This window comes from Pinus tabuliformis, chromosome X (assembly GCF_031772625.1).
Source record: "Pinus tabuliformis cultivar Carrire ecotype Pingquan chromosome X, CPIR1, whole genome shotgun sequence".
Lineage (NCBI taxonomy): Eukaryota > Viridiplantae > Streptophyta > Pinopsida > Pinales > Pinaceae > Pinus > Pinus tabuliformis.
The window spans coordinates 450,085,507-450,113,360 of record NC_142308.1 but is presented as its reverse complement, the minus strand read 5'-3'; the positions used below and the strand labels follow the sequence as shown (position 1 = coordinate 450,113,360).

At 38.8% G+C, this 27,854-nt stretch overlaps 1 protein-coding gene across 2 annotated transcripts in view; it reads right to left on the bottom strand.

The window, feature by feature from the left end:
- Positions 1 to 27,854, bottom strand: part of EYE (conserved oligomeric Golgi complex component-related / COG complex component-like protein) — a 175,614-nt gene that overhangs the window by 83,915 nt on the left and 63,845 nt on the right. For both annotated transcript variants that reach the window (XM_089446455.1, XM_089446456.1), the window contains one exon: positions 5,357 to 5,502. In XM_089446455.1, coding sequence (XP_089302581.1) covers positions 5,357 to 5,502 — 146 coding nt within the window. The remainder of the gene's footprint in view (positions 1 to 5,356; positions 5,503 to 27,854) is intronic.

The window sequence follows — 27,854 nt, the reverse complement described above, 5'->3', positions numbered from 1 at the left end:
TCACCAAGCCCATTTATCACATGATTCATTTTGCGGATACAGATAAACCAGTGATTGGGGAGGTGTATGAGTAGATGGATACCATGTTGGGGCAAATAAAAGATGTTGTTCAGAAAGATGATCCCAACTTGTATACACTGATTCACAATTGTGTGTGTACACGATGGAATAAACTTAATGTTCCACTACATGCCTTGGCGTATATCCTTACGCCAAAATACTACTCTCTAACTTGGTTGGGCCAACCTGCACCTGGGGGTGGGGTTAGGGTCAAACCCCATATGGATCCAGAGGTAGCTGCAGGTTATATGGAAGCATTAGACAAGTTGGTATCTGGCAGGGAGGAATGTTCTAATCTGCGTCTTGAATTGGGTAGATACTTCAGCTGCACTAGTTTGTTTGGTTCTTTACATGCAATGGAAGATAGAGACAGGTTTGATGCTCTCACATGGTGGGAAGCATATGGTGGCATGGAACTTTGGCCAAAATTAGCAAAAAAAGTTCTCTCACAGGTTGTAAATACTTCTTCTGCACAGAAGTGTTGGAGCACCAAATTGTGAGAAGAAACAGACTCAATGAAAACTGAGTACAAAGCTTGCTTTATGTGCACTACAACTTGAGGTTGTTGAGTCATTTCTGTGATCGGGCTTATGAGGATCCAACATATAAAATTTGGGACAACCACCCAGAGGACGATAATTTGGAGGATGGCACTATACATCTTGAAGAACTGGAAGCAGAACTTATGAGAGAGGAAGATGAAGCAACAACCATGCCACCCCCACCATCCAGTAGCAGTGCTCGAGTTCCAAGTCTTTGCCCTTTGCTGTCGCTGCCTCCATGTACATCCTCACGTGGAGGGCATGCGCCTTCTGGTTCTGGTCATGGAACTGTGCAAGAGGAGACTCCTAGAAGACCACCACGACCTGCTCAGAAATTAGACATTATTCGTGGTGGCAAGAGGAAGATGTAGATGATAGATTTACTTGTCTTTTCTAGTTTCTAGTAGTTTTTATAACTGTTGACTCTTTCATATTTATTATGATATTTTTTGTAAACAATATATGACAATTTAAGTTTGAAGTTTGAAGTTGGCAATTATAACTCATTGGTAATGAATTATGAATATGATGCTTCGTGAAAGTTGAAAGTTTTTTCATTTCATTTCATTTTATAACATTTCATTTCATGTTACAGTTAAATATTATTTGTCGTAATGTTTACACTTAGCTTACAAGTACAACTTTGGTGATCAATGATGATAAAAGTTATATATTGAATTTTGAAAGCTTGAAACTTTAAGATTGATGAATCATAATTCATGAGACTCAATATGTTGTATGTTACTAACTTGTGGACATGGTTGATGAAGATTATGACTTCTTGATGATTGTTGTTATATGATTCGATCTATGTTTTTTATGTTTTTTATGTCTAATTCATCATTCTACATGTTTTTGTTGACATATATGCATCAAAATATAAAATATATATATATATATAAAACACTCCGGGATTCGCTCCCAAACCAGGAGCTTCTGAAAATGTCGCTCCTGCTCCCAAGTAACCTTGGTCTTACTGAACCTCTCCATGGCTGGATCAAAGCATTCAAACTCGCCACTTTGCAAGATGCCTTTAGTTGGACCCGCGACATGGAGGCAGTGACCAAGACGAAGGCTCCTCCCAATCCCTTCATCCTGCATAAGAGCAAGGACTAGAAACCATTCTAGCCAGGGGGCACGGGGACGCCTAGGTTGGATGATGCCACCCATAATGAGCTCAAACGGAAGAAATTATGTTTCAGTTGCAAGGAGCCATGGGAGCCAAGACATAGATGCATGGGGAAAGGGAAGGTGCATTACATTGAAGTATTGTCTAATAGCAAGGAAGAATAGGGAGAAATGGACTTGGTGCTCTTGATAAAATACAAGTTCCATAGCCTCGTACATGACAAAATCCAATGGAGCGTTGCAATCCCCCCAATCCTGAAATCCTAGAAAATTCTCAAGTCTATTGGATTTTAAGTGAGATTTAAAATTCTACTTTCTCCATATGAAATCCAATGAGATCAAAACCACTCTCAAACATTCCTTTCATGTTAATGTTACAAATTAAAGTAAAATCCTTTTACTTTAAGAATTAACGTTACCATGAATTGCATAGCATTAGTAGGGCAATACGATCAAATACCTAGGCTTCCCTTGGCATAAATCATTGCTTCATTGAAAAAAAAATTGCGTTCAAAGGGTCCTTGGAAGCAATATACAAAATCGGTCGAGGTTTGGTACCAAATTGGCATGTTTAGTGAAAAAAGGTTAGTTCAGTACCAAACAGGCCAAAAGCGATTCAGGTCACCAATCTGAACCGGTTTTAGCCTCAAACCAGTCGGACCAACTAGTTCAGACCAGTTCAATCCAGTCCTAATAACACTAGTCTTTAGTAGGTTTCTCATCTTCTTGAGTTATGATATTGACCGGATCAGTATTTGTTCCTTTATCTTCAACTTGGACTGTTACGAGTGGAGACTTCAATACTTCTTCTTGAGTAAGTTGTTCTAACTTGTCATTTAGTGCCTTCTTGTCACTTTTAAGCTTCTTTATTTGCGTAAGAAGGTTTTGGTTATGTTTCCTTAGACGTGAAAGTTCGTCATTTTCTAAATCGTTGACTTTGTCCTTAGTATCCTTCTCTTTATCTTTTATACTTTTGATTTGTTCTAATAACCTTTGATTCAGGGTTTTTAAACGCAAATTTTTTTCTTCCTTTTCTGATAGACTCTTGTTGAATTTCTTCTCGAGACATTCATTTTCTTCCTCTAATTTTTTTCTGGTATCTTTAGACTTCTTAACCTTCTCAAGTAATTTTTTATTATGGTCTCTTAGACGCCAAATTTCGTTGTTACTTTCTGTTGATTCTTTATAAAACTGATCTTCGAGGTCTTTATATTTCTTTTCCGATGCTTCGTTCTTTTGTTGTAGTTCTGCGAGTTCTTCCTTTAGTCTTTTCATTTGCATCTGCTCATTATCTTGATGTTCTTCTGTACTAAATAATCTTCCACACGTTGGACAACTTAATTTGCAACTTTTTTGAATATATGTATATCCAATTTCATTTAGACAAAATGGACATTTAGTCCAAAATGTTGACTTGGTTATAGGACTCATCTTTCCTTCTTTCATTTGTTGGTTATAATCTATTCTTATTTCTACAACAATTGATTCCATATTGCCTTTTTCGAGATGAGATTAAGGTTCCAAAAGTAACATTTCCTAATCTTTTATAATAAAATGTTGTTGTTATTATTATTATTATTATTATTTTAATTATTAAATATACCCTTCTTTTTTTTATTTATTTATTTTCTATAACTTTTATAATATGTACTTTATAATTTTTTTTTAAATCTCCCTTGTTATATAACTTTTAATATGCTTTATAACTTTTACATATGAATGGTACGACCATACATTTAACTTCTCGCGGTTCTTCCTACTACTATATCATATCAGACTCTAAAAAATTATTATCGTAATAATTTTTCTCTCCAGAAAATTTTGATGAGACGTGACTCTTGTTATGGGTCACGTTTCACTTCAACATTCGAAATAAGCGTTGACAGTCGAACAAGGATGGTGAATCGGTACAAAATGGCATACACGGATTATAACTTTGAAATCGATTCCTCTCTTCCCTTGGAAGGTAGCAATTGCAGAAAAGGTCACTATAAATTGTATATGGCCGTAATTTTGAATCACAATTTATGATGGTTTGGTGGCTGAATTTGGCAATAGGTCAATGGTAGCAGCAAACCTTGCAAAGGAACTACGGTGGTTGTTTGTGGCACTAAATAGTGATTGAAAAGCGGCAAGACGAGATTCAGCAACGGTGGTGGGAAGGCGGACAATAGGGTTTATCGACCACACGCAGAATCGGGTTGTGGTGGATTCGTCGGGTGGCAAACAGAAGTTCGGGGTGTTCCAACGAGGGAGCAGGGCGCGGCTGCAGTCATGCATGGATGGAGCGGCTATAGATTAAGTGCGTGGCTGGAGTGGCTCGACAACATTTGATGGCAGTTGTGGGATCGTGACTATGGGAGGGCTCTGGTGGCTATTGAATGCAATAGAAATTCTCGATGCAGGCTGCTGAAGGTAAGTTGGCTCCTTATTATATTTTGTTTTTTTTCTTCTAATACCTTTTTTTACAATTTTTTCCCTATTTATTTTCAATTTTTTTATAATCCTTTTTTTTCTTTTTTTAATTTACATGGCCAAAGGCTTGACGGCGAACCTAGCAGAATGTGAACCTCCAACTATGTAGCGAAGCGCTTGATCACAATGACAACAAGGTTAATGGCCAAAGCCCAGATCAGTCGTGGCTCTGGTACCACTATAACGAACAAAGTTCGTATACCTGCAATAATCTTTAGAATACTTCGAAGACAAAGACATCCATTGTAGGACAAGTAATGTATGTTGAATAGTGTATAAAGAATTGATGAAATGATTACAATGAGGGTGAGGGCCTGCTTATATACCTAGGGAGGTACCTCTTCACCAACAGTTATGTTCTTAGGGACATACCTTTTCATTAACTAGTTATTAACTAATCATTATTTATTATTATTATTGTTTTAAATTATTTGTATTATTTTATATATATTTTTATTCATAACAGATGGGAAGCATGCTGAAATTGTGTGCCAGACTCTGGGAAGTGTGCCAAAACTGTCATGGAACCATGTGTTGGACCATGGTTCCAAGTGCCGAACCATGTACAAAACCGCCACAGTTCCACAGTGAAAAAAAAAGCACGGAAAAAAACAGGAAATGTGGTTCCAAATTTCAAGCCCGTGGATTACATGGCGCTTCAACAGCGATCTCATCCAAAGCGAGGTTCCGGCCTCCAGACCAAGGGACCAGTTCCTACAACACTAATCAAAACCACCCAGAACTTGCTCCTGACCTCATCTGCAACCACTTGGGGGATTTTGAAGCCAGGTCCCCGCATTAATACAGTGGTGAAACAATCTTTAAAAGTTAGTTCTGCAATTTTGAGCTATCATGTTCAGTGATGACTTTTATATTGCAGTTAATTTACTAACATAATCTATTACGTAATCATGTATCCTCCATTGCAATTCATCACATTTGCTCCCCCATGGGCATTTCTCAATTCCTTTCTTTCTTTGCTGTTTCTAACACATGGATAAAGCATTGGCCAGCACATTCATTTTGACACAAGGCAGTAATTGTCAAGAATAAGGAGTATATCCAGATTTCAAAGTCTTGAGAAAAAATTCATATATATCCAATAAGCAAACATCAAAACCAAAATAAGATGCAATATTTCAAATAGGCACCTCCTGTCAAAGTCCTTATTCCAAATGAGGCTTCCCCAAGAGCACCATCAATACGAGCAACAAAGCTCGCAGATATCATTGACATTGTCTCAATTAGCAGATTTGGTACCAGCAACTTATACTCTTCTGGAAATGCAGTCATGCACCTGCACTCACAATTGCATGTCAATAAAAATTTCACAAAAGACAAATCTAATATATGAAGTAATAAATGACCAAAATACATCATATATTTCAACAAATGCACAGGAAATTGATCATTCTGAGATCCATGAGATCATAGGCACAACCACTATATGAACTTTGACTTTGACCCATTGGAAATATATAAAGTCCAGAAATGTTCCCCTGGAACATTGATATAAGTTATAACAGAATTGCAAAAACAAAGATTACAAAAACTGCCAACTCAGTTTTTTTATATTGTTTAGTTCTCCTATTTTATTCATGCTGCTATCAACTGCGTAGTGTTGCCTTCTACGCAACGCATGTTATTAGAGAGTACCAAAGCCTGAAATTAAGATTTCCAACACCCATAAGACGCAGGATTTACTAGAAAAATTTCTAATTGTTGAATTTTATTTTAAAATCTTACAAAAATTCATGATAAGGAACAAATTAATAAACATTTCACATAGCCGTTGCAGTATAATGTAAATATGCTTGTCACAGCTACTGATATCACTGATATGGAACCTTGAGTAGATAATATATATCATAGTAGCACGGGTACCACACTTGAGAGATTTGGAGCTTGTCAGAAATGCTCCCTTTTTGCTGAGAACTTCTTTGGGAGATTGGGAACCTTTTGGCAGATTTCCAGGAGCTTGATCTGGAAACTCCCTTTTCGTGGAAGCTTGTAGCAGCTCCCTATCTGCTTGACAGGCAGGGGCTTCTACACGCTCCTAACCATCTGGGGCATGAAATCCTACGTAAAAGTGCCAACATATCAATTGAATCACTGTTGTTTCTCACAATGCCAAAAATAAAATAAAAAATCCATTGAATCTATCAATCACATCATTTTTGAAATTTTCAAAGTTTGGTCGGTTTTTTGCGTCCTTTTTTTGTGGTTTTTACTATTTAGCACACAGTTTTTGCTTTTAGCAGTTTTGTAGCACATGGTTCTTTAGCCCATGGTTTTGTAGTTTCAGTTAAGGAACTACGGTTGTATTCTAATCTAGGGTAAATGGATTGACAGTTTATAGATGCCACAGGAGATATATATTGTAGTGTAATACTGTAAAGACGAATATACTGAAAAATTGTTCTGGTTATCCCAGATTAGGTTTCCATGATAAAATCTTTATGCCAATGTATCTATGCTTGTCATTGCATCTTTTCTGTTTTATTAAGAATCCCTATGAAGCAATTAATTGTACAGGGTTAAAACCTACAAAAGTCTTGGCAAATCTTACTAGTTCTTAATGTAAATTGTAAAATCTCTTGAATCATCTAACAAAGTATTCTTTGCAGTCCCTTACTACCTACCCATACGTCTAGACCAATTTGCACTTTATCACCTTTTCCAACTTGCCAAACCAATCAGTTGCACATCAGATGAAAAGTTGAGTTGACCACTTTCCAAATTATTGAGGTGTACTTGTTTTTGGAATTCTTACCCAATCCTCTATAGAAGTGGGAGCAATGTACTTGGATCTAATTGCATGAACCCATGTCCCTTTTCCTTGTATTAATCTCCACACACTTTTTGCAACAAGTTCCTTGGATAAGATGAAGAGATTTTTTAGTCACGACCTCCATTTGATTTTTGTGAGGCCCTTTACCAGGGCCTCAAGACTGTAACCAAAACTTTTCTCTATAGAGGAGTTTGTTTAATGAAAACTCTACACTACTCTATCATTTTCATGTATATGTAATGAATTTTTTTGTTTGGTTTCTATGGCAACCTAAATAGACAGTTTAAGTAGCATAGAAAAACAATTAAGCACATAAGCAAGTTAAATAAGCAAGGCAGCATAAGTTAAATGGACTGAGTAATCAACAAGGAATATCTTTGTCGTTGAATTGAGTTGAAAGAGAGCTAAAGCTTCCTTTCACCCGCCGTTGCCCCTCGAACCGCCCGACTGAATTTACCACCCAACCAGCTAGGAACAGCCACTCCAACTCCCTAGCCCCAAGAAACCTCCACAAGTTCCATAGCCCTCCATGCCCAAAACCCAAAACCACAACTTGTAGTTTATTTGTCCTAAATATTAAGATGCCCAAACACCTTACCCAAATTTCGAAAAGACACTATTAATTCCCAAAAGAACTCCCAACTTCCGAAACCTCAAAACAAAGAACTCCTTTAACTCTACACCCTCACTTTATTATCATTCTTTGCTCCCAAAAAATCTCCCATTCATCAATGACCTAGATAAGTTATTCCATTTAAAACCCCAAACCAAATATCTTGGTCCCTCATAATACTTCACCTAACTTCAATATCAAAAAGTTAAGTTAATTAATAATTGAATAAATCACAATGGTCTAATCAAAGGAATCAATCAATCATGTAAAAAACCATTTGCCATAAGAATTAATTTATCATAAGATTTAAATTTTTTGGGTGGTTTTTTGCATCCATTTTTCATGGTTTTCGACACATGATCGTCAGTTTTAGCGGTTTTGTGGTGCATGGTGGTTTATCCCATGGTTTTGTAGTTTCGATTAAGGAACTACAATTGTAGTCTAATTCAAGAAAATGAATTGGTAGTTTATGGATGCTATGGTGTGTATATATATATATATATATATATATATATATATATATATATATATAGATATAGATAGATATCGTATTGCATTATAACATTGTAAAGATAGATATACTGAAAAACCTTTCTAGTTTTGCCTGGTTTGGGTTTCCAAGGTAAAATCTGTGTTAATGTGTGTGATTTCCATTGCATTTTCTATGTTGTATTAGAAATTTGTTAATAGCAATTAACTATACAGTATTGAAACCTATAAAAACACATGTTCGTCTCCTTTTTCATCGTTCGAAGTCTAGTTGTCTTGTGAATTGTAATCTCTCTCATATTATTTAACTTAACCTTTCTTGTGTCCTTATTTGTTTTCACACATGTCAAGGACAACTATTTCGTTTTTTGATCACTCATCACTAACCACGTATATTTTCTAAGCATGGACAGTGCATGAGCAGTAGGGATGCCCCCCTATGATTAGAAAAACACCAATCCAAATAGAAGAGTAATTACCAGTGATTGTTACCCACCAATAAGAGAAAAATTTTCTCCTCCATGGACAACCAGCCAACCAGCAACTCTATTCGATCAACACATAACATGATGCCAAGATGCTCCACTTCTTTCTCCAGTGAAATTTCTCTCTCCTATCCGGCTTTCCTTTTCTTGAAGAAAGGTGGGTCATCCATCTATAGGTACTTTAACCATTTTGTAATCATGTGCTTTCATCTAATGTTATGGGCATATTAATATAGATCAAGGAGCAAACTGGATGATTGACCAATCTTGATTGTATTCTTGTTCCCTCACTTCACTTGGGAGGTTGGTCTTTGACTCTAGTCTAGTGGGACCTCCTTTGAGGCCTTAGGGTTTTAGGAAGGACACTAGTGAGGAAGCTTTGATTGAAATAGCATGTCATGATGTCCCATACTTACCACTTTCCATCTTTCACTATATTCATTTCCATTCCTTGAGTTGGTGATCATTGGTCATGGGTATTGGCCAATACCCATGACCAATGATCACCAACCCAAAGAATGGAAATGAATATAGTGAAAGATTGTTTTCTTGTTCTCTCACTTCACTTGGGAGGTTAGTCTTTGACTCTAGTCTAGTGGGACCTCCTCTGAGGCCTTAGGGTTTTAGGAAGGACACTAGTGAGGAGGCTTTGATTGAAATAGCATGTCATGATGTCCCATACTTACCACTTTCCATCTTTCACTATATTCATTTCCATTCTTTGGGTTGGTGATCATTGGTCATGGGTATTGGCACCCTTTCATCCTCATCCTTGAGTTTGGGCAAGAAAACTTTGCCTTGGAGGTTGATGCGGCTAAAAAAAAGATAAGTGTAAGAAAGCCACAACAAAGGAAAAATATACAATGCAAAAGATGGTTGGGACATTTGAGAAGCGCATGTGCAAAAGCCTACCATGAGCTTTACCTGCCTCGTTAGCCATCACCCCAATTCCTCAAGCACATGATGCTTCATCTACAAAGGAACCATTATATTGTCTCGACCCTAATGAGTGATAAACTAACTCATCCTTAAGGGGTAACAATGGAAAAATTTCAAAAGTAAGCTTGGGCTCCAGAGTTATGCACCCAAATCAAAGTTAATATACCAACCATAGCGATGGAAAAAGTAGGTCGAGAAAAGGGGTGACTCATGTCTCCATGATTGTCTCTCCTTACATCTATACGCTCAAGATGTTGAACCTCCATTAGATGGCCTCAAGTCTATGGCACCTTGCCCTTAAGTCTTCCCCACTCCGCAACCACCATTCTCACACAAACCTATCGATTGATAGGCTAACTTGGGACATGTCACTTGCCATTGGGCACTAGAAATGTGTAATAGAGTAATCCATCAAACCATCCCTAACATGAGGTAACCTGTTTACGAGACTTGATCTAGTTAGACATTTTAAGTTGAGCTTTGTGTGAAGTATTATTATGCCCCCAGCATTACGTATGGTCCACTATGATGCATTTATGGTTATTGTCCCTAATGATTGGTGATTTCACTTGATTTTGAGTAAGCTTTTTTCAGGTGGTATTTTCATGGTAGTAAAGGCCCTTAGAGACATGAGTATTCGCCTTCTCAACAGCATTATAGAGGTTTTTTTACACATCCAAGAGAGAAAATATGGCATTGATGCGACGTTGCCCACCCAGAGCAGAGCATTGGACTACTTGATGACTCCACATGGTACTTGACACTCTGAGGTACCCCAAAATGCTAAAACGTTGAGCCAATGAAGCTTGGTGTTGGATTTATAGATGGTGTGCCCAGTGGACCCAAAACGTCCCTAGGTTGGTCTTGACACTATTTGATGGGCTTTGCTTATTTTGGAGTCCAAATGATGATGGCTATCCTTGAGATGACAAGGGAGGGCTTACATGTCACTATTTGGCCCCCAATGCTTGATTTATTGGCACCATGTCTGTTAGAAAATGTAACTATGTTCGGTCTTCAATAATGTACTTGAGTCATTATGTAATGTACTTGTCAAAAGAATAAAGAAAAGAATTTTTATTATTGTAACAATGACTTATTAAAGAATGGGTTTCATGCTTGGGTCATCATTATATTAGTCAAAATCCCCATTGTGGACTCCTAGGATTAATATTGAGTTTATAGAGTCATTGTACATTCGAAAAGACCCTTCTTGGGCTTTTGAACCATGTAAAAAGTTTTTGTATCAAGTCAAATATGAATTATGTACCCTCCACATCATGTCGGCCTAAGGACCCCCATTCGACCCATAAGAAGCCTATATATCAAAGGAGGTCGAAGTCGTTTGTATCACTCGCTCTCAAGCAAGTTCGATATCTCAAGAAGAGTTGGAGAAGTGTGAAGTCTGTTGCTGGGAGGACGAAAGAAGTGTGAGTTTGGGGAAGTCTCTAAAGAAGAAGAAAATCAAACTTTTGGTGCCTCTCTCTCTTTGTTTCGTGGTCTGGGTTAGGAGATCAAAGTCTCCTAAGATTTCGTTGTTGCCGGAAGCTGCTGCTTAGTCGAAGTTGCTGGAAGGGGTTGAAGATTTGGGAGGCTAACATGGTGTGGAGGGAAAGTCTAGTCTTGGTCTAAGGTAAAGAGTCTCAAAGAATATTATTGAAAGGAAGAATTATCTTGACTGGGTTTTCCCCTCGAGGGGGGTTTTTCCCTGGCATGTGCCTATATCTTGTGTCTCTTGTTTTGTGATCTTCATACATGTATAATTGTTTGATGAAAGACAAGATAATAAAGAATTAAAAGAATCCAACACACTCACAAGTAATTATCAAGAAAGGAGAATCAAACCCTAATACAATATGTTTGATTTTCCAATATGGAATCAGAGCTAAGGTGAAGAGAAGTCAAAGATCACTTTGTTGGCATGGATTCTCCCTCTATGGTGAACTACATAAGATTGGGTTACAACATTGCTGGAAGATGGATCAAGAACATCATCTATTACTTATTCAATAAAGTCAAGAGTCAAGGATTCTTGGTTGCCCTTATAGGTTCTCTTACTGATGACAATGCATTGATCATTGATAGTGGAGCATCGAGACGCATGACAGGTGAAAGCAAGCAACTTCACACACTATCAAAGGATTCATCCTCTCATGCAGTGGAATTGGTTGACAACAAAAGCTATGTTGTTAAGAGGCCTGGGATCTACATCATTGAAGTTGGATAATGGATAGAAGTTGCATCTCAACGACATTCTCTATATTCCAGGTTTGAAAAAGAATTTATTTTCTATTTCTTGTTTAGAAGATAAGGGGGAAAGGATTGCTTTTGTTGATGGAAAAGTATTGCTTTGGGGAAAGAACTCAAGTATTGACAAAGCTAGGGTTATTGGAGTTCGTGAAGGAAGTCTTTACCGGGTTATCACTCCATCTCCTCAAGATTTGGTTCATATGGAAATAAGTCCCATTGAACTATGGCATCGAAGGTATGGTCATCTTCATTATAGGGTCATCCCTACTCTTAGTCAATTGGTTCATGGTATTCCTGATATGAAGTTAGATTGCAAGGGATGCTCTTTGGGGAAGCATACTAGAAAGCCATTTCATAATAGTGAAACTAGGTTTAAAGAAATATTAGACCTCATCCATTCCGATGTATGTGGGCCCATGTCTGACAAATCACTTAGAGGTCATCTCTACTATGTAACATTCATTGATGACCATTTAACGAAGACATGGCTCTACCTACTCAAAACTAAAGATGGAAGTATTTGATAAGTTCGAGTTCAGGGCTGAAGTGGAAACCCTAACCGAAAGAAAGATAAAGACTCTAAGGTCTTAAAATGGTGGGGAATACACTTCTAAAGAGTTAATTGCATATTGTAAGGATGCAGGTATTAAGAGGGAGCTCATTGTTCCCTACTATCCCGAACAAAATGGATTGGCTGAAAGGAAGAATAGGTCAATTGAAGAAGGCATTCGAACTATGCTCCTTGATCAAGATCTACCGAAGTTCTTATGGGGTGAAGCAGTGATGACTGTTGTGTACATTCAAAATAGAAGTCCTCATAAGAGTCTTGATAATACTACACCCGAAGAAGTATTCACAGGGAAGAAGCCGAGTGTGGATCATCTCCGTATATTTGGAAGTCCAACATATATCCATGTTCCGAAAGACAAGCGAAAGAAGTTGGACTCGACAAGCATCAAGGGAATATTCGTTGGTTATAGTATTTCCTCAAAAGCATATAGAATTTACATAAAGGAAGGAAGACACATTGAAGTAAGCAAGGATGTCATATTCGATGAGAATCAAGCTTACAAGAAATCAAAGGATATTCCTATTGATTCTGATGACAAAGAAGTTCCCGTATTTGAAGAAGAAGAAGTTCATCATGAGAACTCTACTACAAATGTTGAAGAAGAAGGACCAAGTGAGCCTATTCAATTGGTGGTTATCCCAACCACAAGGAAGAGGCCAAATTGGTTGAAAGCTACATTAGAAGATGCTGAAGGACATGAAGCTAAAAAAAGGTCCTCCAGGGAAAGTAAGAAACCAAAAAGATATTATGGTTATGCTTCATATATGACAACTTTTATTGAAGCTGAACCATCTACATTCAATGAAGTTGAGCATGAAGAGGTTTGGAAGAAAGTTATGCAGGAAGAATGTCAATCCATCATGAAGAATGGGGTTTGGGAAATCGTTCCTAGACCTAGTGGAAAATCGATTGTCACATCGAAGTGGATCTATACAATCAAACATGTTGTTGATGGAAGTATAGACAAGTACAAAGCAAAGTTTGTCGCAAGGGGTTTCTCTCAAAAAGAAGGCATTGACTATGAAGAAACCTTTGCACCTACAGCAAGGTACACTACCATTAGATCGTTGGTTTCATTGGTTGCTACAATGAGGTGGACTATCCATCAAATGGATGTTAAGACCGCATTTCTAAATGTGACCATTGATGAGGAAGTGTACATCGAACAACCTGAAGGATTTGAAGTGAATAGCAGGGACTTGTTGAAAAAAGTGTAACTAGGTTCGGTCCTCATAAATGTACTTTTGATATTTGTATTTATTCAAGAAAAGAAATATTATTTTTGTTATATTTATCAATGAGTTTCTTGCTCATTGAAATAGGTCTAGCACATGTTAAAGTGCTATAGGTGCGTCAAAGAGTCAAAAGAAAATGTTTAAGAACTTAAGGGAATGTTACACCATGTATATATTTGTATAAGAGTCAAAGAATATCTCTCCAAGCAAAGTCAAAGTCCTCTCCATGCAACAACATCATCAAAGAAGCAATTATGATGCAAAAGAAGTGAAGTCGGCCTACTGTCCTCTGAAATCAGCGAGAAGAAAGACGAGTTAAGGGTGAATGGAAAGTGAGTTTAAGGAGCCTCTAGTGTAGTGAAGAAGGAGAAGTCTAACCGAAGTTGAAGGGATTATTTTTAGGGTGAAAAACAATCACACGTGTGAGAAAAGAAGGGCAGTCTGCGGTCATAACAGCAGCAAGATCACAGTCATACATATCTTATCGTTTGGGCTAGTAAATTAGGCCTATAAGGCCTCCTACTCAAGCGAAGAAGAGGGTCTCTCAAGCGAAGGAGAAAGGAGCCAAAAGTATAAAGGAAACCTCCCACACGTGCAAGAAACTAGGGCTGCAGTGCTGTCACATCAAGTCTGCAACTACGCATCAAGAAGAAGCTCGGTTAGACAAGAGAAGGAAAGTATCTTCATAGGTGAGGATCTCACTAAGGATCAAAGGTAAGTCTCTCTCCTAGAGCTCACATAACAAGGTCTATCACCAGTGGCCGAAAGAAGAAGGAGGACGAAGTGTCGGGGAACGAAGTGCCGGAAGGAGGAGGACAAAGTGTCAGGAGACAGTGCAGGAAGAAGGACTGGACTTGTGCTTGGAGGATATTCTTGTCAAGGTTCTATGGTTTGGCATTGATCAATAAGAAGCTTCAATAAGAGAAATTTATGAAAGGGTTTTCCTCTCTAAGAGAGAGGTTTTGCCCTGGCAGAGAGCCAACATCTTGTGTTCTTGTTCTTATGTTTTTGGTAGCAGTTTGATGAAGTAAACACACATGCATTAACAAGAAGAAGAAGAAGATTAAGCTAACAAGATAAATTATAAAAGAGCTTTAGAAATTGTTATCAAGTCAAGAAGAATCCTACTATACCTAATTGCCCTAGATTCTTCAACATGGAATCAGAGGTAAGGTGACACATCAAGGAAAGGGAATCTCAAGAACACTCATAAGGTGAGTCATCAAGGAAGAACATCTACAAGGTTGAAGCATCAAGACAAGAAGTCTCAATCACATCAAGGACAAGAAGGTCTACCATCTATCATTCATCAAGGAAGACAACGCAAGAAGAAAAGCCTTATATAAAGGCACCTACAAGAAGAGCAAATCAAAGAGGAACCTACAACAAGCTACAAGTCATCAAGCAAGTCTCATCATCAAGCAAGTCCACTTGGAGAAAGCAACTTGAAGAACATCAAGATCTAAGGAAGGCAAGCCATCAAGTCTTCAAGAAGAAAGCAAGTCCACTACATCTCAAACTCTATCAAGTAAGTATATGTCCCCTTTTGAATATATCTCAATTTCTTTTTGCAAGGAAAGCAACAAATTGGTTGGGACTAATAACTTCTTTGCATGGAAGAAGAGGACTGATTTACTTCTCAATGAGAATAAACTTCTAGAGCACATTAAAGGGAATATCACTATCCCCGCTAAGGAACAAACTCAAGCCTTAGCCAAGTACAATATGGATGAGACAAGAGCTCAAAGGATTCTAATAGAATCTATCAAGGACTCTCTCATTCCTTACGTCTCCAAACTTGAAACATCAAAAGAAATCTATGATAAACTAATAGAGCTATTCTTAATAAGCACAGCTGAAGAAGTGATATCTCTACGAAATGATTTGTACAAAATGAAGATATCAAAGGAACGAATAGTGCCATACTTCATGAGGATCTCTAAGATGAGGGATCAACTTCAAGAGCTAGGTGAAGTCATGACAACTGTAGTACTCAATGCTCTACCTGAGGATTGGGGCAACTTCACATCAAGCATATATGCCAAGAAGGAAGCTACCCCACTATGCAAGATAGAGGAAACTACACTCAAAGCAAAGGATGATGTGGGATCAAAGGAGCAAGCATTTGCAACCATGGCCAAGGGAAAGGGAAAATTTGGCAAATTTGGTCCATGGAGAACAAGCAATAGAGATATGTCCAAAGTCCAATGCTTTGGATGCTAAGAATATGGACACTACAAAAGGGATTGTCTTAAACTTAAGAAGGACAACAACAACAAAAGAAAAAGGGAAGAAGCTCATGTAACTCAAGAGGTGAAAGAAGAAGACAAGAATCAAAAGAAGGAAGATCCTAGTGTGTGTCTCCAACTGACCCCCAAGCCTCCTCTTATACTTTTCTTGTTGAGTCTTCAACGGTCGAGATTAAGTCCCTAATCAATGGCTAAAATTAGATTTGTCTTGATCCTCGTCATTTAGAACCTTCTTACCCAGTTTTATATTGATACCCATTAATATTTTAATTTTCCTAAGTTTAGACTTAGGAACTCCATTAAAAATATTAATTATTTTATTATCTCTCCAACCGAATGGAATATCCCAAAACGATTTCTGGGTTTTGGAGATCTTATGTGCCTTAGCCTCTCCACCAATTTTCATGGCTAGAGCACATCCAATGCTATCACAAAGCAACACTCCCTCTTAGCGAGAAATGTGCTCTAGTAATGGTCCATCGTTGAAACATCACATTGATCCTTCCGCATTGGTACCTGTGTTGATGCTTGGCCCGATGCCTCACACCATCTGCACTGCTGCTTTCTGTACTACTGCCCATGACACTGCCACTGCCACTGCTAAATCTATACTGCAACTCACTCTCCATATGTTGCCCATGCTGCCCATAGCACTGCTAACTGCTGCACTGCAACACTTGAGACTTATCCATTTTGGCTGCTGAAATGGATTCTTTACCATCCCCATCTTCTCCATGAAATAAATGAACTTTGTTCTTCCTACGGCTTTGGTGAGGATGTCCGCCACCTGTTCTCCTGTAGGAGTGTAGCTCATCTGTATTGCTCCTCGTTGGACACAGACTCTAACAAAGTGACACCTGATATCAATGTGCTTCGACCGATCGTGAAATACTAGATTCTCAAAGAGTTTGATGCAACTCTAATTATCAAACATGATCATGGTCGCATCCATCCTTCTACTGAATAGGTTTACAAGCAATTTTCTAAGCCATATGGCTTCGCATGAAGCTGTGCTAGTGGCCATATATTCTGCTTCAGCTGAGCTCAGAGCTACGGATTTCTGTTTCCTACTGCACCAGGAAGCCATCCCCGATCCAATGTTGAAACAGTACCCAGTGGTACTTTTTCAATCCACTGAACTTCCAGCCCAATCTGCGTCAGTGAAACCACTTAGCCTGATGTCATTGCCTCTAGTACAATAGTCCATGCTCGATTGTTCCTTGTATATACCTGAGAACATGTTTCGCTACTACCCAATGCACCCTCTTAGGTTCCACCATAAACTGACTGAGGGTGTTGACAGCGTAACAAATGTCTGGCCTGGTATTGACCAGATACATCAGAGATCCTATGAGTTGCCTCTACAAGGTGGGATCAACATCTTTATCTTTTGATGCATCAATTTTCTTCCAATTGGTGATCATTGGAGTAGCCATAGGTCTACAGTCTTGCATCCTAAATCTCTTCAAGATTTTTGTAACATATCTCCCTTGTCCAAGGAAGATCTCACCCTTCTGTTGCCAAACTTCCAACCCAAGAAATAATGCATCTGTCCCAAATCCTTCATGTCGAATTTTATGGCTAGATTGTTCTTACAGTGCTTGATGAGCCTGGATGATCCTATCAAGAAGAGATCATCCATATATAATACTAAGACTAGAGGCTCATTCTCTACAACCAGATAGTAGAGATTGGGATCTGTATCACTCTTGACGAACCCCATCTTCTGCAAGTAGCCATCAATTCAACCATACCATGCTCTAGGTGCCTGTTTAAGCCCCAAACAACGCTTTCTTTAATTTGCATACATGATATTTCTTCTCGTGTCTCAAAGCCTTCTAGCTGTTCAATGTCGTCTTGACATCCATCTGATGAATCTCCCACCCCATCTGTGCTGCAAGAGATATCACGGTTCTAATAAATGTATACCTGGCTACTAGGGCAAAGGTCCTCGTAGTCTATTCCTTCCTTCTGAGCATATCCCTTTGCCACAAACCTGGCTTTGTATTTCTCCACATTGTCGTCTGCAGCATATTTGATCTTGTAGATCCATCTCGAACCTACCACTGATCTGTCCTGAGGCCTAGGCACCACTTCCCAGACATCATTCACCATTATAGAGTTATATTCCTCCACCATCGCATCCACCCATACTTGATGTTGAACGGCCTCCTGAAAACTGGAGGGTTCCCCAACCTGAGCTACTAAGGCCTGGTATCTGTTTGGCTGTCTTCGCTCCCTTTTACTGTTCCTGGGTGCACCAATGAATTCTTCTGCATCCCGTAGAATCTGTCGGAGTTCCCAGCTCGTTCTTCCTCTGGTAGTAGGCGCATCTGTCAGCTCTTCCTCTTCCTGTGATTCCTCCTGTTCTGAAGGAGAATTTCTGGTACTAGCTTCCGCTGGTTGAAGTGGTTTGACCAACGGCTCATCTTTTGACTGCTCCTCGGAAGGCATTTCTCGAGATTTTCTGAAAGCTCTATCCTCCATGAACTTTACATCTCGCCGAACTACTACCTTCCTGCTCCCTGGAAGATAGACTCTATATGCCTTAGCATTCTCGCTATATCCCACAAGATATCCTTTCTCTGCAGTTTGATCTAACTTCTTCCTCTTCTCCTCGGGTATACGGAAATATGCTAAACTCCCAAATATCCTGAAATGACTAACTTCAAGTGTCTTCCCGATGAAGACCTTCTCTGGAGTAATCTTGCCCAATGCCCTATGAGGAGTTCTATTCTGGACATAGACTGTCGTGTTGCATGCTTCTGCCCACAGGAATTTTGGCATATCCTGATCATACATCATTGCCCTAGCTGCTTCCACAATAGTCTTGTTCTTCCTTTCTGCTACTCCATTCTGCTCCAGATTGTAGGGAGTTGTCCACTCTCTTCTGATGCCCTCCCTAGCGCAAAAATTGGTGAAGTCCTTGTCAACATACTCTCCACCATTGTATGAGTGCAACACTTTATCTTCTTTCCTGTCAGATTCTCCACTAAAGCCTTGAACTCTTTGAATCGACCGAAAACCTCATCTTTGGTTTTCAGAAAGTAGATCTAAGTCTTCCTAGAATGGTCATCAATGAAGGTGACAAAGTATTTGGCACCACTAAGAGCTTTTGTGGACATCGGTCCACAGATGTCTGAATGTATCAATCCTAGTACACATTTGGCCCTATTGTTACTTCTTGGAAACATTGCTTTGGCATACTTGCCCAGAGCACACCCTCTGCATACATCATCTCGTTTAGTACTATGATCTGGAACTCATGTTACAGTTTTTCTGAGAATTCTTAGAGCCCCATGATGCAAATGTCCCATTCAAATCCTTGTCTCCATTACTGCCTATTAGTGCCATTGGTGATTCTAGCTGCAACCTGTACAACTTGTTACTTTTGATTCCGATCTGGACCTTCTTTTTCTAACTCAGGTGTTTGACGAATACTTTCTCCTTAATGAAGAAAACGTCATAGCCCTTGTTTTGAAGTTGAGATACAGAAAGTAAGTTCATCCCCAGTCCTGGGACATGCAGCACAATGGTAGCTCGGAACCGCTCTCTGTTTCTGTTTGAAAAACTATAGTACCTTTCCCTACTAGAGTACATTTTTCCTTATTCCCCATGGTGATCTGAAAATTCATTCTTTCTTCCTGATAATCTGAAAAACATTCTCGGATTCTTGTCATATGCCAAGAAGCTCCATTATCTATATACCAAACCTCCGAGGAGGCAGAGCTTGCTACACAAGCAACTTCTTCTTCCAATCTGGAAGCCAACATAGAATAATCGTAATTTCTATCTCTTGTGCATTCTTCTGAAAATCTACACAAGTCTCCTTGAGTGGATGCTTCTGCATCATGCTCTTGACCCATAATTGATTTTCCCTTCCTGTCGCCGAATCTTTGCTCTGATACCATGTGAAAATTTCTAAACAGAAATTCTATTACTGCAACAACTGATTTATTTCACCTACTTATTATTCCCAATAAGTTATTTATGAAATCCCTTCAGTAAATATTAAAATAAATTCTACTGCAAATATCACACCATTATACAGAAACAAATATATGCACAAGAATCAATCACATCAACACAGTGATTTTTGGACAACTGTCCACGAAAAAAACCCAATGTGGGAAAACCAGTGCAGCAAAGGAGGGTTTTATTAATCTTCAGCAACAATCACTTTTACAAAAAATTTACACAGACAGTGGGAGAAAACACCTGAGACTTTTCTCCGAGACTTTCTAACACCCTGGAGAGCTTCCTTTCTCTACTGCGTCATTTTGTGTGGCTCTGCACAGCTCTGGTCCCTCTCTGCATCATCCCTGCATCTCTCTGATCTGCGTCTCCCTCTGCGTTGTCTCTCAGAGTCCCTGCGTCACTTCTTCTGAGCTCCCTAACTGCTGCTAATCCCCCCTCTTCCTCCACCCTGCACCTCTCCCTCTGAAATAGATCTCTTTCTCTTTGAAAATCGATTTTCCTTGAGATACTGAGTATCTGCTTGTGTGTCTCCAACTGACCCTCAAGCCTCCTCTTATACTTTTCTTGTTGAGTCTTCAACGGCTGAGATTAAGTCCCTAATCAACGGCTAAGATTAGATTTGGCTTGATCCTCGTCATTTAGAACCTTCTCACCCAATTTTATATTAATACCCATTAATATTTTAATTTTCCTAAGTTTAGACTTAGGAACTCCATTAAAAATATTAATTATTTTAATATCTCTCCAACCAAATGGAATTTCCCAAAACGATTTCTGGGTTTTGGGGATCTTATGTGCCTTAGCCTCTCCACCAATTTTCATAGCTAGAGCACATTCGATACTACCACAAATCACCATTCTAGAATATAGTAGCATGGTAGATATAGCTCAAGATATTCATGTAGAAGGAGCATACCTATTATAGGACCTCATCCACAATGAAAGAATAATTGATCATGATTAAGAATCTTAGAATGCCTCTATCATCAAAAGGAAGAAACATTTGAAGGGTAAGGGTCTTCAAGATCCTCTGATGGAATCTTAAAAAGAAGATTCATAAACAAGAGCAGATTTCTCATTGGGAGTCCCATCCATGGGATTCAAGAAAGGATGATATGCAAGCAAGAAAAGATGAAGCAAGAAGGGCCACACCAAGGACAATCAAATGAATTCAAGATGATCAAAGGAGAATCAAGATGAGGTATGTATGCATCAAAGCTAAGTCATGTCATCATATATATATTATCAAGTCATGGGAATAGTTTTATGACATGATCAAGTATAAAAGGATCTCTTTCACCAATGACATGCTCGAAGGCATGTACTACAATGCAATCATGAAGAAGTGCTCCCATAAGGAGTATAAGGTGGTTGACTAATCTATCCAAGAAGAATCAAATGAAGAAAGAGATCATGCATGTGAAGAACACCATGGTCACAAAGAATCACTATCTGACAAGATCCATTAAAGACATCTCCCGAAAGAAGGCATGACAACTCTAACAAAGGAAGAAAAAGATCAAAGGACCCTTGACACCTATGAAGGCCTTAGAGATATGAAGAAGTAGATAACTGATTCAACTCTACAAAGATGTCAGGATGAAGAAGCCATCCAGCAAAAGCACCATTTGATGTTGAAGCAATATCAAGATGAAGTCATGAAGGGCTACTAAATCAAAGTATGGGAACAAGCAAGTACAACTAAGCATCCATGTGATAAGTATTCTGAAGCATAGACAAGATGACAAAGGAGTAGCCAAATGACAAAAGGACCTGATATATATCAAGAAGGCCACTTTCCACGAAGGGAGCAATGACATGACAAATCAGGAAGGAAAGTGATCGATGGTCGATGCCCTACCAAGAAGAAGTTCAAACAAAGACTTCATGACATCGAAGGAAAGAAGGAGATCAAGCAGCTGAAGGACCCACGAAGAAGAAGTTGTTGATGAATGGACAAGTCCCTAGCTAAGAGGGAGTTCTAACAAGTTCCCAACTATAAAGGAGCTTGGGCAAGTTCCTTGTTAGAGGAAACTTGGGCATGTCTTCCTCAATTAAGAGGAAGAGATAGACATAACATTCTTGTCTTCACTTGGGAAGAAAAAATGGGAGGATTAGGTAATCATGGCGTCTGATGCTCTTTGAGGATGTGTAGGGCATCCAAGACAAGAGTAGGCAAGAGGATCGATATTCTTTGAGGGTTGGGAACCCAAGACAAGAATAGTCCTAGAAGGTCATACTCAGTGAACACTCGGGTGGGTATGTACCTTGAGAGACAATGACTAAGGTGTCTATAAGCCATTGGTCTCGCCAACATTGTGCTCTAATCTTATGAGAGATAGAGTTGTTAGTCAAGGCCTTGTTATGAACAATGTTGGTTACTATGATGTTATAACAGATGGATTGTCAATCCAGTTTCTCTTATGTGAATTCTTCAAGATTGAAAAATAGCCAAACACCTTGTAATGATTTATGAATACCTCCCTAGTTAAGAGGGAAGTGCTGAAGAAAGTGTAACTAGGTTCGGCCTTCATAAATGTACTTTTGATATTTGTATTTATTCAAAAAAAGAAATATTATTTTTGCTATATTTATTAATGAGTTTCTTACTCATTGAAATAGGTCTAGCACATGTTAAAGTGTTATAGGTGAGTCAAATAGTCAAAAGAAAATGTTGAAGACCTTAAGGGAATGTTACACCATGTATATATTTGTATAGGAGTCAAAGAATATCTCTCCAAGCAAAGTCAAAGTCCTCGCCATGCAACGACATCATCAAAGAAGCAATTCCGATGCAAAAGAAATGAAGTCGGCCTACTGTCCTCAAGTTGGCCTAAAGGAGGGACAATCCTCTATATATAGAGGTTGTCCACTCCTCCAATGACAAGCCTACAATACCTCTGAAATCAACGAGAAGAAAGACGAGTTAAGGGTGAAGGGAAAGCGAGTTTAAGGAGCCTGTATTGCAGCGAAGAAGGAGAATTCTAACCGAAGTTGAAGGGATTGTTTTTCACCGGATAGCGAGTTTAAGGAGCCTCTATTGCAGTGAAGAAGGAGAAGTCTAACCGAAGTTGAAGGGATTGTTTTTAGGGTGAAAAACAATCACATGTGCGAGAAAAGAAGGGCAGTCTGCGGTCATAACAATAGCAAGATCACAGTCATACATATCTTATCGTTTGGGCTAGTAAATTAGGCCTATAAGGCCTCCTACTCAAGCGAAGAAGAGGGTCTCTCAAGCAAAGGAGAAAGGAGCCAAAAGTATAAGGGAAACCTCCCACACGTGCGAGAAACTAGGGTTGCAGTGTTGTCACATCAAGTCTGCAACTACACATCAAGAAGAAGCTCAGTTGGACAAGAGAAGGAAAGTATCTTCATAGGTGAAGGATCTCACTAAGGATCAAAGATAAGTCTCTCTTCTAGAGCTCACATAACAAGGTCTATCACTAGTTGTCGGAAGAAGAAGGAGGACAAAGTGTCGAGGAATGAAGTGCAGGAAGGAGGAGGACAAAGTGTCAGAAGAAGTAAGGACTTGACTTGTGCTTGGAGGATATTCTTGTCAAGAGTCTAGGGTTTGGCATTGATCAATAAGAATCTTCAATAAGAGAAATTTACGAAAGGGTTTTCCTCTCTAAGAGAGAGAGGTTTTGCCCTGGCAGAGAGCCAACATCTTGTGTTCTTGTTCTTATGTTTTTGGTAGCAATTTGATGAAGTAAACACACATGCATTAATAAGAAGAAGAAGAAGAATATTAAGCTAACAAGATAAATTGTAAAAGAGCTTCACAAATTGTTATCAAGTCAAGAAGAATCCTACTATACCTAATTGCCCTAAATTCTTCAACAAGACTCATGTTTGCAAACTTAAGAAGGCCCTATATGGCTTGAAGCAAACATCGAGGGCATGGTATGCAAGAATGGATGCATATCTTCTCAGAATTGGGTTCATGAAAAGTATTGTTGATCCAAAACTATATATCAAGGTCGTGAATAAAGAGCCCATCATTATTCTACTATATGTGGATGATCTATTAATCACTGGTGTAGAACGAAGAATGAAAGAAGATGTTGGCAGCTGAATTTGAGATGAAGGATCTAGGACTGATGCATTACTATCTAGGTCTAGAAGTATGACAGAGACCTGGGGAAATATATTTGGGGCAAGGAAAGTACATCATCAAGTTATTACAGAAATTTGGGATGATGGACTCCAAGCTGTTGATTACTCCTATGATCACCAACCTCAAGAAGTTGAGGAGCTCCAACTCTAGTCTCAGGGATCCTACCTCATATCAACAGTTTGTGGGTTCTCTGTTGTATCTGGTAAATACTAGGCGAGATATATGTTTTGCAGTAAACATTCTTAGTCAGTTTCAGTTGGAGCCTCGTCATGATCAATGGATAGTTGCCAAACATATATTGAGGTATCTTCGTGGCACTATACATCACTACCTAAAGTATGATAGTAAGGAAGTCAAGCTAACTGGATTCACAGACTCTGATTGGGGTGGCAGTGAGACCGATGGAAGGAGCACTACCGGAGGATGCTTTAGTCTAGGAGTTGCTATGATCTCATGGATGAGTAGGAAGCAAGATCTCGTTGCATTGAGTAGTGTCGAGGTAGAATATGTGGCTACATGTGAAGTAGGAAAAGAGGTTGTTTGGTTAAGGAAGTTTCTAACATATTTGTTCGAGAAGTCTCTAGGTCCTATTGTGATTAATTGTGATAATCAAAGTTGCATCAACATGTCTGGAGATCTCGTGTTTCATTTGAGGACGAAACATATCAACAACAAGTTCCACTTTATTAGGAATTTGGTGCAGGATGGGATTGTGAAGTTAAAATATGGTCTGACAGATGAACAGGTAGCAGACATACTGACAAAGGCTCTTCGTAATAAGAAGTTTGAATATCTACGGAACCTGTTGGATTTGGTATATATTGGTGATTGTATTGATGATAAGGAAATGAAAGAAATTTGTTGAAGATTAGCGAGTGAAGCATTTCCTGGGGAGACATCAGGTCGGCACTCTGTGTTGATGTCTGGAATTTCGAAATTGAAAAGGTGGTGTTTATTGAGCTCTGTTTTGGATACACACATGTATGTTTGGGTTGGTGGTTAGCAAGTAAGCCTGATGGTACCTAGAGGGGCTGAAAGCTTGAGTCCACCTTAGTCCCACTTGGATAGATTGCCTTGGTCAGGAATCTAGTCCATGGCATTGCGATGCCTAAATTGTTGAGTGACTGGTTGGATAGATTGCCCTGGTCAGGAATCTAGTCCATGGCATTGTGGTGCCTAAAAGTTCTTCATGTTTTCATATAGTTTGAGATCTTCCATTGTATATGTACATTATGAATACCTCCCTAGTTAAGAGGGAGTGTTAGAAAATGTAACTATGTTCAGTCTTCAATAATGTACTTGAGTCATTATGTAATGTACTTGTCAAAAGAATAAAGAAAAGAATTTTTATTATTGTAACAATGACTTATTAAAGCATGGGTTTCATGCTTGGGTCATCATTATATTAGTCAAAGTCCCCATTGTGGACTCCTAGGATTAATATTGAGTTTATAGTCATTGTACATTCGAAGAGACCCTTCTTGGGCTTTCGAACCATGTAAAAAGGTTTTGTATCAAGTCAAATATGAATTATGTACCCTCCACATCATGTCGGCCTAAGGGAGATCAAGTCAGCCTAAGGACCCCCATTCGACCCACAAGAAACCTATATATTGAAGGAGGTCGAAGTATCACTCACTCTCAAGCAAGTTCGATATCTCAAGAAGAGTTGGAGAAGTGTGACCTCTGTTGCCGGGAGGACGAAAAAAGTGTGAGTTTGGAGAAGTCTCTAGAGAAGAAGAAAATCGAACTTTTGGTGCCTCACTCTCTTTGTTTCGTGGTATAGGTTAGGAGATTGAAGTCTCCTAAGATTTCGTTGTTGGCGGAAGCTGCTGCCTAATCAAAGTTGCTACAAGGGGTCGAAGATTTGGGAGGCTGACATGGTGTGGAGAGAAAGTCTAGTCTTGGTCTAAGGTAAAGAGTCTCAAAGAATACTGTTGAAAGAAAGAATTATCTTGACTGGGTTTTCCCCTCGAGGGGGGTTTTGTCCTGGCATGTGCATATATCTTGTGTCTCTTGTTTTGCAATCTTCATACATGTATAATTGCTTGATGAAAGATAAGATAATAAAGAAGTAAAAGAAGCAACACACTCACAAGTAATTATCAAGAAAGGAGAATCAAACCCTAATATAATATCTTTGATTTTCCAACAATGTCACCCCTCTTGCCCTTTAAAGGGTGACATTGGGCATACTGGTGATGTCGTCTTGATATGGAGGCACTTTGGAGGCATGCCCATGGTCTTAGAGCTATTTTAGGAGTATGGAGCACTCATTGGCCTATTTGACACACGCTTATGGAATTCAGAGCTCCTTTGGATGATGACATCATAATGGAGGAGGTTTTTCTCTTGCACGTGTGGGCATTTTTGGCATTTTTGTTATATTTGTGAGCTCTGAGGTTACGTTGTAACCTCACACTTGTGGAACACTCAAAGTGAACTTGTAATTAGGGTGTTCACTTGTATTATTGTAAAAAAGAGGGTGTTAGGTCTCATACATGCACTCTTCTCTTCTAAGAGTGTGAATTAGTCTTTTTTGCTACATTGGGCAAGATGTGATTTTCTATGGTGTGAATTTCTTGTGGAGATGATCTTTTGCATGGAGATGTTTTTTTGGGATTGAAAGAAGTGCTTCTTTGGAGAATTTTGTAAGTTTAATGCTTTATCTTTGATATTTTGCATATTGTATGTATGAAGTAGGGTTTCTATTTATGCCATGACTAAATGTTGAATTTATGTTGAAATCTTGCTCCATTATTGCATGCAAAATTGTTCTCTTGGAAGCCTATAAGGAAACTTTGATTGTGCATTCCTTATATTTAATTTCTCCCCTCACAAGAAAAATAGTTAGGGTTTTGAAAGTGGATGCCCTAGTCATCCCTCCTTACTCCAAAGTCTCTTCCATGAAATTTAGCCCTAGAAGACTCCACTAAACCCTTGTAGGATAAGGCATTAATCCTATTGTGTTGATCATCCATAAATTTTATTGAATTTTTATCCTCTTCCCTTGTTCCTAGATGTCTAGGGTTAGCCGCTAGGGTTTTTAGGGCAATTTTTTGCATAAAAATGAATTTGTGTTGGATGTTTATGGCTCATAATTTAGAAATTGCATCTATAAAACATATAAAGGCAAAATCTAGCATAGTGCATAGTCAATCCCTCCTATTTAGGGTTGACATCACACTTGTTTGTTGTTTATGCATACATTTCAGCCATAAAAATCAACTTCCTAGCCCTAATCCTAGTGTTTATTGGAAGGCTTTTGTTCCTCTTTGTTGATAAACATTGGATGACCTTTTCTTTGGTTTGTTATATGACATTGTGCACCTTATTATTGCATATTCAAACACTATCTTATAGCAGCCTTATCTTTGGTTTAGGCATACTAGCATAGAGTATTTGAACCTTCGTATAAAACATCTAGGTCCTTCTAGGCTTTGTCAGTACTCTAGGCCATATTAGAGACCTCTTAACCATCACCTCAAGCCACAGCATTAGAATATCATTTAGGTGATATAGGGAAGCCTCCCTTGTGGTTCAATGCCACTAAGGAGCAAGAGAAAGGTTTCTGAGGGGACAATGGCAAAATTTTCTCTTGTTGCTATAAGGTCTAGCCCCATTTAGTGAGGGTTTGCACTGGGCCTACTAGATTTTGCAACAACAGTGCAAGAAATTTAAGGATTTGTATGACTCAAACTCAAAGCTAAAACTTGTACAATTGTTGGTGACGCCCTTCACCCTGGAGTTAAAGTATGATGATCCCATGGCTTTAGCCTCTAAAATCAAAGCCATCATGCATGACATAGATGCCACTAAAATGAATATAGACTTTCCTCACATCGTTCATTAAGGCCCTCAACCCTACATATTCTCACTACCTTGAATCCCTACAAGTTAGTGACCAACTAAAGTCCATCACATTTGACTCT